Raw genomic sequence first — 15270 nt, 5'->3', positions numbered from 1 at the left:
GAGTTCAATCTAGGCCCTGCTGTCTACTAGCCGTGTGACATCAGGTGATTCTCATCTCTATGGAGGGAAAAGGCTCCTGACTCATGGGACAGTGAGATGAGAATGTCAGTGTCATTAGTTCCCTTTCCTCTCCTTTCCCCTGCAGCCTAATACCAGGCATCAGCCCCCTCCTGCCAACCTCGAGCGCGGGCACAAGGAAACAGTTAACACTGCTTTAGAGGCGAGGAGAGGGCAAAAATGTCAGCCAACGAACTGCCCATGGGAGCTGAAATGTGGTTCCCTACAGCAAGGGTAACCATGGAGCTGACTGTCCACACCGGGACCCCTTCTACAAGGAGCCATTCCTTATAGTCACACCAGGACACCAGAAGCAAACCCCTTCCCATATGAACAGGTAGTTTGGACTTGAGAAGGTGCGTCTGTCTCAGGAGCCTGTGCTTGGCTATAGAAAGGGACTAACCCAGAGTCCTTGCTCTTGAGGGTTTGTGCCTAAGTGGGGACAGGAGAGCGGCACAGAGAGCTGCCAACAACTGACGACGAACACCACGGAAGAGCTACAGCTTCTCATTACAGAGAGTTACCAGGTCCCCAGTGAGTCATTTAATACTAGAAACAACCCGGGGGGCAGGGGTGGGGTAGTGCGCTCCCCACCTCATGCCCCAGGAAACCCAGGCTTGAGTAACATACTCTCGAGTGCCTCATCAATGAAGGGAGAGCTGGGTCTGCAGCCAGGCCCGTCTAGCCCCACAGCGGGTCCCATCTGTGCTCCTGCAGCTATGCACCTGCAGAGGTCACATCTGAGCCCAGCTCCTCAGTTCTCAGGAGCTGTCCTGGGTCACTACGGGCCAGCAGGGGCACATAGGCAAGACCTGGGCAAACTGCAACACGAAGCCTTGGGCTCCTTCCTGGCTGGCTGGTCCAGGGCCTCAGCCGGTTGGGGGAACTGGGGTCTCTCCTTCTACTAGAAGTCTTCATTGAGCCACCGCCCACCTGGGCAGTTGGCCCCATGCTTTCTTTTACACTGGTCTGGACACTTGCTTGAGTAGAACACACACCACCCTGTAATGCTCACTTTGTGGGGCTTATGGGGGCAGGCCCTGTGTCCATGTTGTCTTGTTCACTGGGGACTCCAGGCAGGCTCTGCATGCGTGCGTGCGTGTGTGCAGAAGGGGCTCTGCTGAGGAGGGAATCTAATTTACCTGTGTTTCGCATGTGTGTTCTGCCTGGCTATGACACACGGAAATGAGGAGTGGGGAGCCCCGGTATCGCTCTGTTCTTCTTCCTCCTGGGCCAGCATTGTGGCTCGTGTCTCCTCACCGGCTCTGGTTCCATCTCCCAGGCTAAACCCTTCTGTTTATGTCCTGGCACAGGGCCGTCCAGGGCAGGAAGAGAGCCTGCCAGGTGTGTGTCACCTGTGTGCCAGGGCTGCCTCCCCACCCACCCCAAGGCCCCTCTGTCATCTGCCTGGGGCCCTACTGTGGCCCCTCCCTTCTTAGAGCAGGGCCTCTTCCACCACTTGTGCTGAGGACTCAGAACAAAAGCTCCCCCCAGGTCCAGGAGAAAGGGGAGCTCAGACTGCCCCAGGCTGGCGAGATGAGGGGCGTCCACTGGCTGGGATGTGGCGTGGCCTCCCACCAGGATGCCCTTGGTCCCCAGGGTGGGGAGAAAGTCAATGTGAAAGGCGGGGAAATAGAGACGCAGATGAGCTGCCTGATTGTAGTTGTGCTGGGAGTGGGGGAAGGGAGGCCATATCAGAGAGAGAGAGAGAAAGGGAGAGAGAGAGAAGAAATGAAGAGACAGGGAAGGGGGAGCAGAGGAGGAGCCTGAGTGAGGGGGAGGGAGAGAGAATGAGGCTGTGGAGGCCAAGAAACAAAGGCGGGAGGGGGAGGGGCGTGCAGTGACACTGGAAGCCCAGGACTGCCCTGTTTCCCAGGGCTCGGCACCTCCATCTCCCAGGCCTGAGGGCCAGGCCAGCCCCTGGGGAGGGAACAAAGACTCATCGTCTGGGGGCCGGCAGGGGACCTTCCCCACCCAAGCAGAGACACAGGCTCCTCAGAGCTCTGGAATCTCTCACTGTGACTTCTATGGCTTTGCCTCATGGGTCCTGTAAAGGCTGGGCAAGTCACCTGGCCTCCTCCACGTGTCTGTTTCCTGATCTGTAAAATGGGCACAAGAGCCTACTTGGAACGCGGAGGCGGGCAAACTACTGACCTACCTGCTGGTTGCCAGGGTCCCTTCCCCAAGCTGTGACAGCACCTCCTCTCATCCCACACTGCTCACAAGAGTGCTCCTTTCCTCTCATGGGGACCCCATCACACCCCTGCTCTAGGAGCAGGGGAGGATCGGGTGGGATCAGGGTGGCTGGTGTCCCTTGGGACACAGATCTCAGGGCAGAGAGTAGGTGAAGACACCCAAAACCTGGTCTGGCACGACAGGAGCCATTTTGAAGGAAGAACCAACAGGACCTTGTGGCCACCTGGATACTCTGACTAATTCCCACCACTAGGGAGATCTCAAACACCAACTGAAGGGTGGGTGCAGTGGCTCACACCTGTAATCCCAGCACTTTGGGAAGCCAAGGCAGGCGGACCACTTGAGCTCAGGAGTTTGTGACCAGCGTGGGTAACATGATGAGCTCTCGTCTCTACAAAAAAAAAAAAAAAATGCAAAAATTAGATAAGCATGGTGGCATGCCTGTAGCCCTAGATATTCAGGAGGCTGAGGCAGGAGAATCGCTTGAGCCCGGGAGGCGGAGGTTGCAGTGAGCTGAGATCGCGCCATTGCACTCCAGCCTGGGTGACTGGAGTGAAACCCTGTCTCAAAAAACAAAACAAAACAAAAGTATAGAAATAAAGAAAAAACAAACAAACAAAACAACCAACAGACAGAAGTCTGGGGCTTCTGCCAGGCCAGGCGTGGGACATCACCAAGTACCCCGATCCATGTAATTTGATGACTATTTCCTGAGGGCCCAGTGAGCCCATGCTCCCTGACACAGCCTCAGCAGTGCCTCGAACTTATGCTGGAAGGACAGATTTGCCTGTTGTCTCCCTCACCTTGGCCTTGAATTACCAGGTTGCTCAGAGACTGCAGTCTCCAGCCCTGCAGCTGAACCTCTGACTTTTTATTTATTTATTTATTTTTTTGAGACAGAGTCTCACTCTGTTGCCCAGGCTGGAGTGCAGTGGCGTGATATTGGATCACTGCAACCTCTGCCTCCTGGGTTCAAGCAATTCTCCTGCCTCAGCCTCCAAAGTAGCTGGGATTACAGGTGCCCACCACCATGCCCGGCTAATTTTTTTATATTTTTAATAGAGACAAGGTTTTGCCATGTTGGCCAGGCTGGTCTCGAACTCCTGACCTCAGGTGATCCACCCGCCTCGGCCTCCCAAAGTGCTGGGATTACAGGCGTGAGCTACCGCACCCGGCCTGACTTTTTATTTTTTATTTATTTTGAGACGGAGTCTGGCTCTGTCGCCCGGGCTGGGGTGCAATGGCCGGATCTCAGCTCACTGCAAGCTCCGCCTCCTGGGTTGACGCCATTCTCCTGCCTCAGCCTCCCGAGTAGCTGGGACTACAGGCGCCGCCACCTCGCTGGGCTAGTTTTTTTTTGTATTTTTTAGTAGAGACGGGGTTTCACCGGGTTAGCCAGGATGGTCTCGATCTCCTGACCTCGTGATCCGCCCGTCTCGGCCTCCCAAAGTGCTGGGATTACAGGCGTGAGCCACCGCGCCCGGCCAACTTTTTATTTTTTTAAGAGATGGGTCTTCCTCTGTTGTCCAGGCTGGAGTGCAGTGGTGCCATCATAGCTCACTGCAGCCTCAAACTTCTGGGCTCAGGCGATCCTCCCACCTCAGCCTCCCAAGTAGGTGGGACTAAAGGCATATGATACCACACCTGTCTAATTTTACATTGTTTCTGTAGAGGTGGAGTCTTGCTAAGTTGCCCAGGCTGGTCTTGAACTTCTGGGGTCAAGTGATCTTCTCACCTTGGCCTCCCAAAGTGCTGGGATTACAGGCATAAGCCACTATGCCAGGCTTGAGCCACTGATTTAATGCACATTTACTAAGCACCTATTAGGTGCTTGCTTGTGGATACATAGAAGGGGCAAATTAAAGTTCTCACCCTTGGGGAGTTGACTTGTATGAGATCAGTCCACATGAAGCACCAGGATCTCTGGGATGTGGGGGCTGCAGTATGGGGGTGGAGTGGGGACAGGACTGAGTGCTGGGTCCCATGGAGGCAGTTCAGGACCCAATAGAGCAAGAGCAGGGAGGGGACTCCTGACCCTGGGTCTGGCATTCAAGTCCTCCAGGATGTGACGAGGGGCCTTTTGCCCCTCGGAGTCCAGGGCCCTGGGGCTGAAGAGGCTGAAGCTGGAGTGGGTGGGACAGGTAACCAGGTGGGAGGAGAAGAGGAAGTTCTAGGCCTGTACACAGCTATGAAAAACATGCATGGGATTTCACCGCCTAAGGAAACCAGCCTCTTGGTTTCCCCTGTTGTCCTCCTCGCAGGAGGCTTCAAGGGAAACTCTGCTCGCATGCGCAGAAGGGAAGAGGAAGCGAGAGCTGGGAGGCCTGTGCACACCTCGGGGCCCCTTGCCACAGTCTCACTTCTGCCCAGCCCACAGGCCTCAGGAGCCAGGGGCCCAGGGAGCTGCCACCCGCACAGGGGAGGGGCAGGGGAAGCTCCAGAGTCTCTTCCTCCTGGGATCCTGTCTCTGCCTTGGTTCCCCTTTCTCTATGGACAGATTCACTGAGCCCTGCCTCTGGTGGCTGGGCCCCTGACACAGGGCCACCAACCCACAAATCACCGTGATGCGCACCGTGCCCAGCCCTGTTAACAGATAAGGAAACTGAGACCCAGGGAGGGGAAGGGAATGGTCCAAGGTCACACAGTGAGACAGTGAGGGAGTAAGGACTAGAATGCAGGTCTCCAGTCCTGCAGCCCCCACAGCCTTTTGGTAGGTGGGATACACTGCCCATGCCTTCATTTGCTGGCCAAGATGGCTCCCAGGCAGGCTCCATGGCCCCTCTGCCCCCAACTCACTGATGTTCCCTATCTCGGGGCCTCTGCACAGGCTGATTGCCCTGCCAGGACTGCCCTTCCCTCGAACTGGGTGAATTTCCCATCATCTTTGAGGATTTAGTGCAGGCACTGCCTCCCTTGAAGTACACGAGGGCAGGATGAGGACCATTCTCCCAGCCTGAGACCATCACTGTGATGGTAAATCTTGTGCGTCATCTTGGCTAAGCTATGGTGCCTGGCTGTGTGCTTGGCTAAGCTAGATGTTGCTATTAAGGTATCTTGTAGATGTGACCCACATTTACAATTGGTTGACTTTAAGAAAAGCAGATGACTCTCCATAATGTGGGTGGGCATCAAACAATCAGTTGAAGGCCTTAAGGACAAACACTGAGGTTTCCCAGAGAAAGAATTCTGCCTTGACATATGAATCTTGCCTGAGTTTCCAGCCCCCAGGTATGCCCTGCAGATTTTGGACTTGCCAGCCCCCACAATCACAGGAGCCAAGTCCTTAAAAGAGACCTCTCTGTATATATATCTGTGTGCATGTGTACGTATGTGTGTGTGTGTATATATATATATGTGTGTGTATATATATATAGTATCTCCTACTGGTTCTATTTCTCTCTAGAACCCTGACTGATACGATCACACTGTGGATCATCTCCCCCCACAGCCAGGCCCCCCCTATAGAGTGACTGCAGAGGAACAGAGGGGGCCCAGCGGGGGAATGTCTCTAGAGAAAGACACCAGGGTACAGAAAAGGGAAGAGAAGGAAGCTGACAGTCACCAAGGGACCAAGACTGAATGCAGTAAGTGAAATGGAGAGGTAAATCCTTGCCTGAGAGTTCTACCAAGGCTTTGCTCTTCTCTGTGCACCTCACTCTCAGGACAGTCCTGCCTCCTCCTTGGAGTGGTCTCCAGGCAGCATAGGGAAGGGCCTCTCCAAATTAATTAGCAAGAACAGACACACTCTCTGTGACCTGACCTTGTCTGGTGAATCAAGCCAGAAGGCCCTCCCCACCCCAGGTACCTTCTTCCTTGCCTTCCCCTAATGGCAGAGTCTCCAGGAGCTCAGGCCCAGGAGCTCTGAGTTCTTTCTCACCTGACGCCCTCCCAGGAGAGAGAGCCCCTCCTACAGGGCCTGCTCTGACGACGGTAGCTCTCTTGATCCACCCCCCAGGCCCAGGTGCACCTACACCTGACCTGGGAGCCATGCCTCTGCTTCTATAAGCTGAGGGCTGAGGTGGGCCTGACTGCCACAGGGTGGCCCCTGTGTGAGGATCTCCCTCCTCTAAGAGGTCACAGTGATCCTAAAACCCAAGGAAATGAGGAGTGGAGCCCCCATGGCAAGGCCTGAACTATTCTGATGTGACTTCTCAGACACAAACTCTTGTGAAGACAGAGACCCTGGGTCCACAGAGTTCCAGAACTGGTATTGTTTGATTAGAATGCCAATACCAGGGTCTCACTCTAGACCAGTTAAACCAGAATCTCTGGGTTCAGGGCTTGGACACAGGATTTTCTAGAGGCTTCTCAAGTGATTCTGATTCTCCAAATTATTATTATTATTTAGTCTTGCTCTGTCACCCAGGCTGGAGTGCAGTGGCATGATCTCAGCTCACCGCAACCTCCACCTTCTGGGTTCAAGCGATTCTTGTGCCTCAGCCTCCTGAGTAGCTGGGACTACAGGAGTGCGCCACCACGCCTGGCTAATTTTTGGATTTTTTAGTAGAGACGGTGTTTCGCCATGTTACCCAGGCTGGTCTCAAACTTCTGGGCTCAAGTGATCCACCCAGCTTGGCCTCCCAAAGTGCTGGGATTACAGGCGTGAGCCACCGTGCCCGGCCTCTTGAAATTAATTAGCAAGAGTTGATGCATACTATCAGTGACCTGGCCTTGCCTGGTAAATCAAGCGGGAGGCCCCTCCCCACACCAGGTGCCTTCTTCCTCACCTTCCCCTGATGGCAGCTGCCCCACTTCCACCCCTGGCATAGCATAGCATACCTCCAAGCATAGCACACCCCTACCATCTAGGGCAGTTCATACAGAAGTTGGGCCCAGACCTATGGCCTGGCCCTCCCCATCCCCTGAAAGAACTTGAGCCAAACTTTCCTCTCTTGGAAACATGGCTCTGCATTAAGCCTCAGTCGTCCATCAACCACAGGAGCAGATGGGCAAAGAACACACAAAGGAGCGCCATGGGGTAGAGTGAGGCCAAAACGCGAAGAGGCAGAGAGCCTGGGCAAGTGGTGGTGGCGGGGTGGGTGTCTGAGGAGAGCCCAAGGGAACGCTGATCCCAGAGGGCACCTGGATTCCAGATGGTGCCCGGCCCCTGCCCCTAACCTGGGGGACCCTCACTGGAAATCAACCCCCGTTAGCCCTGAGGTGAGTTGGGTGGGCCTCTGGTTCTTATAGAAATGAGCCTGCCTAAACTAACAGGGCGTCTGCTGCACAAATTACTGTGGGCAAATGCTGAGCTGCCTGCAGAGCTGCATAAAAAGCCCATGGTAGGTTTTCTTTAATGCTAAGTACAGGAGTAATGCGCCGCCTGTGATCTGAAGACACCAGGATCCCAGAAGCCATGGGCCTGATCCTCCCAACTCGAAGCTCACATGCCCAGTAAACGCATGCGTGTTTCTTTACTGCAAGGGAGGGACGCTTGGCTCTCCCATGGCAGGATGGTGGCCTTGCTGAAGACCCTTTGCTTCAGCCACTTTGGCTCTGGGTCTTAGAATCTTCACCGGCAGGGCTGAAAGGAACTTTGGGGACTCTCCTGTCCAATGCCATCATTTTACAGATATGGAAACAAAGACCCCAAGGCCCCCACCCCTCAGTGAGGACTAATCTGGAGCTCTTGATTTTTTTTTTTTTTTGAGACTGAGTTTTGCTCTCATTGCCTGGGCTGGAGTGCAATGGTGTGATCTCGGCTCACTGCAACCTCTGCCTTCCGGATTCAATCGATTCTCCTGCCTCAGCCTCCAGAGTAGCTGGGATTACAGGCATGAACCACCACAGCCCAGCTAATTTTTTTTGTATTTTTTGTAGAGACAGGGTTTCTCCATGTTGGTCAGGCTGGTCTCAAACTCCCGACCTCAGGAGATCCACCCGCCTCGGCCTCCCAAAGTGCTGGGATTATACGCGTGACCACTGCGTCTGGCTTTTTTTTTTTAGACGGAGCCTTGCTCTGTTGCCCAGGCTGGAATGTAGTGGTGTGATCTTGGCCCACTGCAACCTCCAGTAGCAGAGCGATTCTCCTGCCTCAGCCTCCCAAGTAGCTAGGATTACAGGTATGCACCACCATGCCTGGCTAATTTTTGTATTCTTTTAGTAGGGATGGGGTTTCACTGTGTTTCCCAGGCTGGTCTTGAACTCCTGACCTCAGGTGGTCTGCCCGCCTCGGCCTCCCAAAGTGCTGGGATTACAGGCGTGAGCCACCATGCCTCTGGAGCTCTTGACTCCTTGTGTTTCCTTCCATCCATGTCAAACATGGGGGTCACCCCCCAACTCAGGCTCTCCCACCAGGGTGTTTACCTTCTACTGTGTGGAGGCCGTGAAGGTGTGCACAGGAAATTGTATGGGGCAAGGAATTTCCACCATTCAAACCCACCTGATGGAAATGTTTTGAGCTCTCAAGAGTTCTGCCACGTAGCTCTCAAGAGTTCTGCCACGTAGCTGTCCCTTGCCCTAGGATGCTAATAATCAGTCAAAAGAGAGAAGACTGAAGCAAGCCTTGTGCTTGTACCAATCGGTCACGACATCCCACCTGCTCCACATCCCAGTCACCTCCTATTGCTCTTGCAATCAAGCCAAACAGCTCACCAAAGGCCTCCAGAACTTGCCTGGTTGGTCCCTGCCTCCATGACAAGTCCACAGCGTGCTGTCCCCTCTCTCCATGTGAAGCCACATGGACTTCATCCATGTTCTTTAATAGACCTTGCCTGCACACGACCTCTTCACATATGCTGTCCCCTACCTGGAATGCTCTTCCTCATTCTTCTCCCTTCAACTTTCAGCCCAGGTATCACTTCCTCAGGAAACTTGCCCTGACCCCGTGCCCCACCCTGACCAGGTCTAGACCCCAGGTCCTGAGCAGTCTCAAGTTTCATACTTTTCCTTCCTGGACCTTATTTTAACTTTTAATCATTTGTTAATGATTTATTTATTTATAGAATTACTTGCCTAATAGCTACCATCCCAGTTAGATTCTGACATCCCAGTTAGATTACACTCTCCAAGGGCAGAGACCTTGCCTGTTTGCTCACTACTGCATCCCTAGCAGAGTACACAGATAGAATAAATTGTTGCCCTTTTGAGAACACCCATATTCAAGGGCAAAGAAAAAAGAGGCCCCTTGCTAAGCCCAGCTTTGGACAGCAGCCAGATAGACCCTGCCCGCCTCTTCTCCCTGAGCTTTAGGGCCAGTTCCTGTTCTGAGGGGGAGGGACAGCAGGCCTCATGTTTCCAGAGGGCTCCACATCTTTCCTCCAAGTCCGGAAGCAAAGAAGCATATCTGTTCCCCAAACAAGTACACTATCCTGGACCCAGAGATCACCAGCTTTATGTAACGGGAAAAACAGACACAACTTCAGCTCACAAGTTCAAGGGGACAAAGATAAGAATCAAAGGAAGTAACAATAGGACCATTCACTGGGCTTGAACTTCATCAGGGCCTGGGATGAAAGCACACCATTTCTAGCCCGCAGGGCAGTCCTCTGGGATGGGGCGTACCATTTCCACTATACACACGTGGAAACTGAGGCAGTTCCCCGCAGGCAGGATAGAGCAGGCCCAGGGCCGAGACCCAGCCCTCTCTACCTCAGCTGCCAGGGATGGGCTTTCTGGGTCTTGTCTTCCTCCTGTGCCAAACTGTTTTCCCACACCGGGGCCTAATTCACACTTGGGAGCCCCTCATGGCTTCCCTTCCTCCTCACCAAGCCTCGCCTCAGACCCCTCCTGCACCAAACCCTCCGCCTTCTCCATCCCATCTTCCTCTCCCTCCATTCCTCCCCTCCTTCGGTTTCCGTGGCAACCCCATCCTCCGCTCCGCCACTCAGTCCTGCCTTCCCATCTCATCTCTTTCTTCCCTCTTTCATCTCTCCCCTCATCGCAGTGTACAGTCCAAATCCCCCTCTGTCCTCTGCCTCTGCTCTCTCGCTCCCTTTTACTCTCCTTTTATCTCCTTCAATGTTCTCTTGTCATCTCAGGGTGACATTTATTTATCTCTTGCTTAAAAATAAAAAAGAAAAGAAGGAAGAAAGGAGGGAAAAAGAAACCCCATTCCATCAGCCAGGGCTTCTCCAGATCAGTCCCGGCCTTCTCTCTCTCAGTCATCTCTAAGGGTCAGACTCCCTACGGGGGCCAGGAGAGGGGAGACAAACCCCAGAATGGACCCCTGCCTGCCACAGGGAAGCTTCTCTATTGACCTCACCTAGGGAGGGGAGGAAGAAAACACATGGGTGGGAAGTGTGTGCTGGGGGGGGCTCCCTGGGAGGAGGCATCCCAGAGAGTCTGGCCCTGCTTCCCTGAGGTCAGGATAGGGGAGAAGCCAGCACCTCCCTCAGGATGAAGCAAGGGCAGGATCTAGAACAGGGGGTGGCCAGGTGCAGAAATCCCCCATGACCAGCCCCAGGCAGGAATTCACTGCTGACTGGCGCAGTGGCTCACAACTATAATCCCAGCACTTTGGGAGGCCAAGGCGGGAGGATCACTTGAGCTCAGGTGTTCGAGACCACCCTGGGCAATATTGTGAAACCCCATCTCTACAAAATATTAACAGGCCATATGGCACGTGCTTGTAGTAACAGCTACTCGGGGGGCTGACTGGGAGGATGGCTTGAGTCTGGGAGGTCGAGGTTGCAGTGAGCCATGATCACACCACTGCACTCTAGCCCGAGTGACAGAGTTAGACCATGTCTCAAAAAAAAAAAATAAATAAAAAAAAAAGGAGTTCACTGCTGTCCAGGGAAACCCAACCATTCACGGCCCCATGCTGCCTCTTCAGGCCCTACCTTGCATTGTGTGAATGAGACACAGGGCCTGGCCCCAGGCTGAGGCACCCAACAAATGCTCAGGGTGCGCAGCTCCCTCACTCCAAACAGGATGGTGAGGTTCACCAATTCTCCACAATTCACTCTTCTATGTTCCTAAATTGCCTCTGAGTAAAGGAAGCAAAATTCACGGGCTTTCCCACCCATGTCTCTGTGCCCCAAGTTTAAGGCAGAATGAAAGGTTGCCAGCTCTTTCTAATTTCTTTTCAGTCATCATTTACTGAGCTCATATTATGGATCAGGCACAAGAGACAGGCTGTCCCAGGGAAATAGACATTTTATTTTATTTTATTTTTATGATTATTATCTTATGAGGCAGAGTCTCTCTCTGTTGCCCAGGCTGGAATGCAGTGGCACGATCTCAGCTCACTGCAACCTCCGCCTCCCTGGTTCAAGCGATTCCCCTGCCTCAGCCTCCTGAGTAGCTGGAATTACAGGCATGCGCCAACACACCTGGCTAGTGTTTTTGTATTTTTAGTAGAGATGGGGTTTCACCATGTTGGCCAGGCTGGTCTCGAACTCCTGACCTCAGATGATCTGCCCACCTCAGCCTCCCAAAGTGCTGTGATTACAGGCGTGAGCCACTTAACCCAGCCCAAGATAGACATTTTAGTTTTCATTTTACAGATGAGCAAACTGAGGCTTAGAGAAGCTATGATTTGTCTAAGTCACAGAGCCAGTAAAAGATAAGGGCAGGATTGGAGCGGATTATAATCACATTCTTCCCCATTTACTCCTCTTCTTCCTGTGTTCTTGGGAGGAGTGAGGTCACATCACTCCGAGTCCTCCTTAGCTCAGCCTCATCCTGGCTTCTCCATTGCTGTGTTTAATCTCGAGCGATCAGAAATGACAGGAGAAACAAAGATCCGGGAATGGAGATTGACTGCAGAAAATGAAGCAAACCGATTATGGTTGTGGCCCCAGCATCTCAAAATGACCAAGAGAAGAGATCCCCTGCGAAAAAAAAATGTCACATGGGGATAAAGAAAGGGGCCCTAGGTCTTCAGAAGCCCTCGAGCTGTGTGAGTGTCTGGCTGCAGGTGAGAAGTATTGCTGTGCCAGGGATCAGGCCAGGGAGGAGGCTATGGTATTGGTAGTCCTCCACTAAAAGGCTGGCTCAGCACCTCCTGGACCCCAGGGGCAGGGTCTGAGGAGGGGGAGATGAGAAGCAGCAGAGGTGGGGAGGAAATGGGAAGGACAGCCCCTTCCTCTGTAAGTGGTAGGAGGGAGGGGTACATGGTTCTCAGCCCAGCAGACCTGTCCTCCAGCCCCAGCTCTGCCACTTAGGAGCTGCATACCCTCAGGCAAGTGTCTCAACCTCCTCCCTGGGATTTGGTTTCCTTGTCTGTATAGTGACAGGAGAAGGGTCTAATCACTGCGCCCTTCCTTTCAGCCTGGAGTTGTGCCTATTGAGATCATTTTTATACAGCACGTAATCTTGACAACAAAACCTATTTACAGAGGAGGAAACCAGAGCACAGGAGTTGAGCGATTCACCCACGGTCACCAGGTACACCAGAGAATAAGTGGAGTTGGGTCTAACTTAAATGCCTCTGCTTTTATTTATTTATTAATTATTATTATTATTATTATTATTTTGAGACGAAGTTGCCAAGGCTGGAGTGCAGTGGTGCCATCTCAGCTCACTGCAGCCTCTGCCTCCCTGGTTCAAGCAATTCTCCTGCCTCAGCCTCCCAAATAATTGGGATTACAGGCGCACGCCACCACACCCAGCTAATTTTTGTATTTTTAGTAGAGGCGGGGTTTTGCCATGTTGGCCAGGCTGGTCTTGAACTCCTGACCTCAGGTGATCAGTCCACCTCGGCCTCTCAAAGTGCTGGGATTACAGGTGTGAACCACCACTCCTAGTCTGCCTGTACTTTTAAGATAAAGGACATAAGGGAAATGATGTGTTTCCTAAGGGCTGGTGCATAGTAAGGATCCAGCTACTGGGAGTGACTGCTAATTTTTTTTTTTTTTTTGCGACAGAGTCTGGCTGAGTCACCCAGGCTGGAGTGCAGTGGCGCCATCTTGGCTCACTGCAACCTCCACCTCCGAGGGTCAAGAGATTCTCCTGCTTCAGCCTCCCAAGTAGCTGGGACTATAAGTGTGTGTCACCACACCCGGCTAATTTTTGTATTTTTAGTAGAGATGGGGTTTCACCATGTTGGCCAGGTTGGTCTCCAACTCCTGACCTCAAGTGATCCGCCCACCTTGGCCTCCCAAAGTGCTGGGATTACAGGCATGAGCCACGGTGCCCCAGCCTGTGCGATTGCTATTATTATTGTTCCTATCATCCAGCCAGGCTGGTGCTGGGTGCTGGCGAGGCACAAAGATCCCCAGTCTCAGGACCTCACAATTTGGCTAGAGACAAGATTAAGAACTACAAAGTAGTAGTGGAAAGTATCAGATAGGAAATAGCAGTAAATAAATGTGCTTTAAAAAAAAAAAAAAAAAAAAAATTTAAGGGATCAGGAATGTTCTTCCATATAAATGGGCACGTTAGGAGGCGATAAACTCAGGCCATGGGCCACAGAGTCAGAATGCAGTTTGGCCCCATCACTCACACCTTGGTCTGTGTGTGCCTCAGTCTCCTCATCTGTGGTATGAGATAATGGTTCTCACTTCCTGGAGTTGTTAGGGGGTTTAATTGAACCCATTAGACAAATGAGTATGATCTGTGGTGTTTATTACCCAAAGGTTGGGTGGAGGGGTATGGGGAGGTCTAGAGAAAAGAGAAGCTGGTTAGGAAGACCCCTTCCCCCACAGACCCAGCCAGAGAGGAGGGCCTGCCCAGGCTGGAAGCACGAGATGGAGAAAGGAAGGGAAAGCGGACAGAAGCGCAGGAGGTAGGGAAGGTGCTGAGGTCTGAGGGCAGGCGAAGAGTATGGCCTGGGCACAAGCCTTCTCCGTTCTCACAGCAGCGTTATGACTCCTCCCTGGGCCTCCATGCCAGCAGAGCCCCTGGCAGTGGCTGCCTCCCGAAGCTACTACTGTAATCAACATTTATTTTGCAGTCACCCACACACCCAGCTCGAGTACGGATTTATGCCAGGAGGAGTAAAGAATGCCTCTCTCATTCACGTAATGCCTTCGTGTATCTCCTGGGGGGAGGGAAGGCTGGTGCAGCATATCAGCTGATAGCGTATACACGCAGACATCAGACACATGCTGCCGTCCACACAGGCTCTCATAGAGGCAGGCAGGAGCGGCGTGAAAAGCCATGCCTTCCTCAGTCACCTGACAACGATACTTTCATGTAGTGAGCCGAGGGGTAGGACCTATGCAAGGGGCGGAAGCTCGGGTACCCACACTTGACCCTGCAGTCGAGCTGGAGGGAGATGCACGCCTCAGATAAGAGGTTCAGAGAAGGCAGGAGTTGCATGATGGGCATCCCAGCCAGGAGCTCCTGGGTCTGCACATTACCAGGAGCTCACAGAGGAGAAGGCCAAGGCAGCCTGTTGGATGCAGGGTAGAGGAGAGGCGGGAGGAGAACCAGAGGACAGTGGGGCCTGGGAAGGGGAGGCAGAAGAGGGTCTCAAGGGCAGGACCATGGATGTCAGCGGGGAGGGTACCCAACGTGGTCGGTTCAGCCCAGAGCAGGAACTAGTTTCCTCTCCAATCTGGATCACAGAGGATGACCTGTAGGAGCTTGGAAGCCCTATCTGCAGGGTGGTGGGCTCTGGGCCATGTGTCCCAGATGCTGGAATCCAAACGCATGTGTGACCAAGGGCGAAAGTGACTTTAGCAGAGGGGATGATAATAAAACTAGTAAATGCCTGGCCGTGACTAGTAGTGTGAGGGTTTCCATCCCCTCTGCCTGGGGTGCGACTGCCTGTGGGGTTGAGGTCCCTTGGGGCAGGCCATGGAGGCCGGGTGGGGCCCCTCAGCAATGGGAAGCTCTAGAATTGGCATGGCCACCTCTTTGCTCTACTGTGTTGGGCAAGTTACTTCATCTCTCAGGGCCTCTGTTTTTTCAACTGTAAAATGGGGGTAACAGCTGCCTTCCCCACAGGATGGGGAAGAAGATTCAATAAGATAATGCAAGGGGATACACCTGGAGCTGGGGGCTGGCTTCTGATAAACGGTCAGTTTTAGCTTTTATACCACAATATATGTACACATACAATATGAGTCACCCAGAGCCCCTAAATATTTGGCATGTTCTCACTATCACTAAAAATATCTAAATCCC

The 15270-nt window shown here is 53.0% G+C and overlaps 1 protein-coding gene across 6 annotated transcripts in view; it reads right to left on the bottom strand.

The window, feature by feature from the left end:
- ZNF710 (zinc finger protein 710) overlaps positions 1 to 15270 on the bottom strand; it is an 81509-nt gene that overhangs the window by 17558 nt on the left and 48681 nt on the right. The window contains exon 1 of one of the 6 annotated variants that reach the window (XM_010378619.2): positions 2552 to 2574. The exons of 4 other annotated variants lie outside the window; for them this stretch is intronic. Coding sequence is in view for 1 of the 2 variants with exons in the window: in XM_010378618.2 (XP_010376920.2) it covers positions 1200 to 1297 (98 nt within the window). In the remaining variant the exon portion in view is untranslated. Of the gene's footprint in view, positions 1 to 1199; positions 2496 to 2551; positions 2575 to 15270 lie in introns of those variants that run through there. One more of the 6 variants, XM_010378618.2, reaches the window with a different exon arrangement.

The sequence above is a fragment of the Rhinopithecus roxellana genome, chromosome 5, assembly GCF_007565055.1.
Source record: "Rhinopithecus roxellana isolate Shanxi Qingling chromosome 5, ASM756505v1, whole genome shotgun sequence".
Taxonomy (NCBI): domain Eukaryota; kingdom Metazoa; phylum Chordata; class Mammalia; order Primates; family Cercopithecidae; genus Rhinopithecus; species Rhinopithecus roxellana.
Note: the sequence above shows the minus strand (reverse complement) of the source record. Positions and strands in the feature narration are given on the sequence as shown.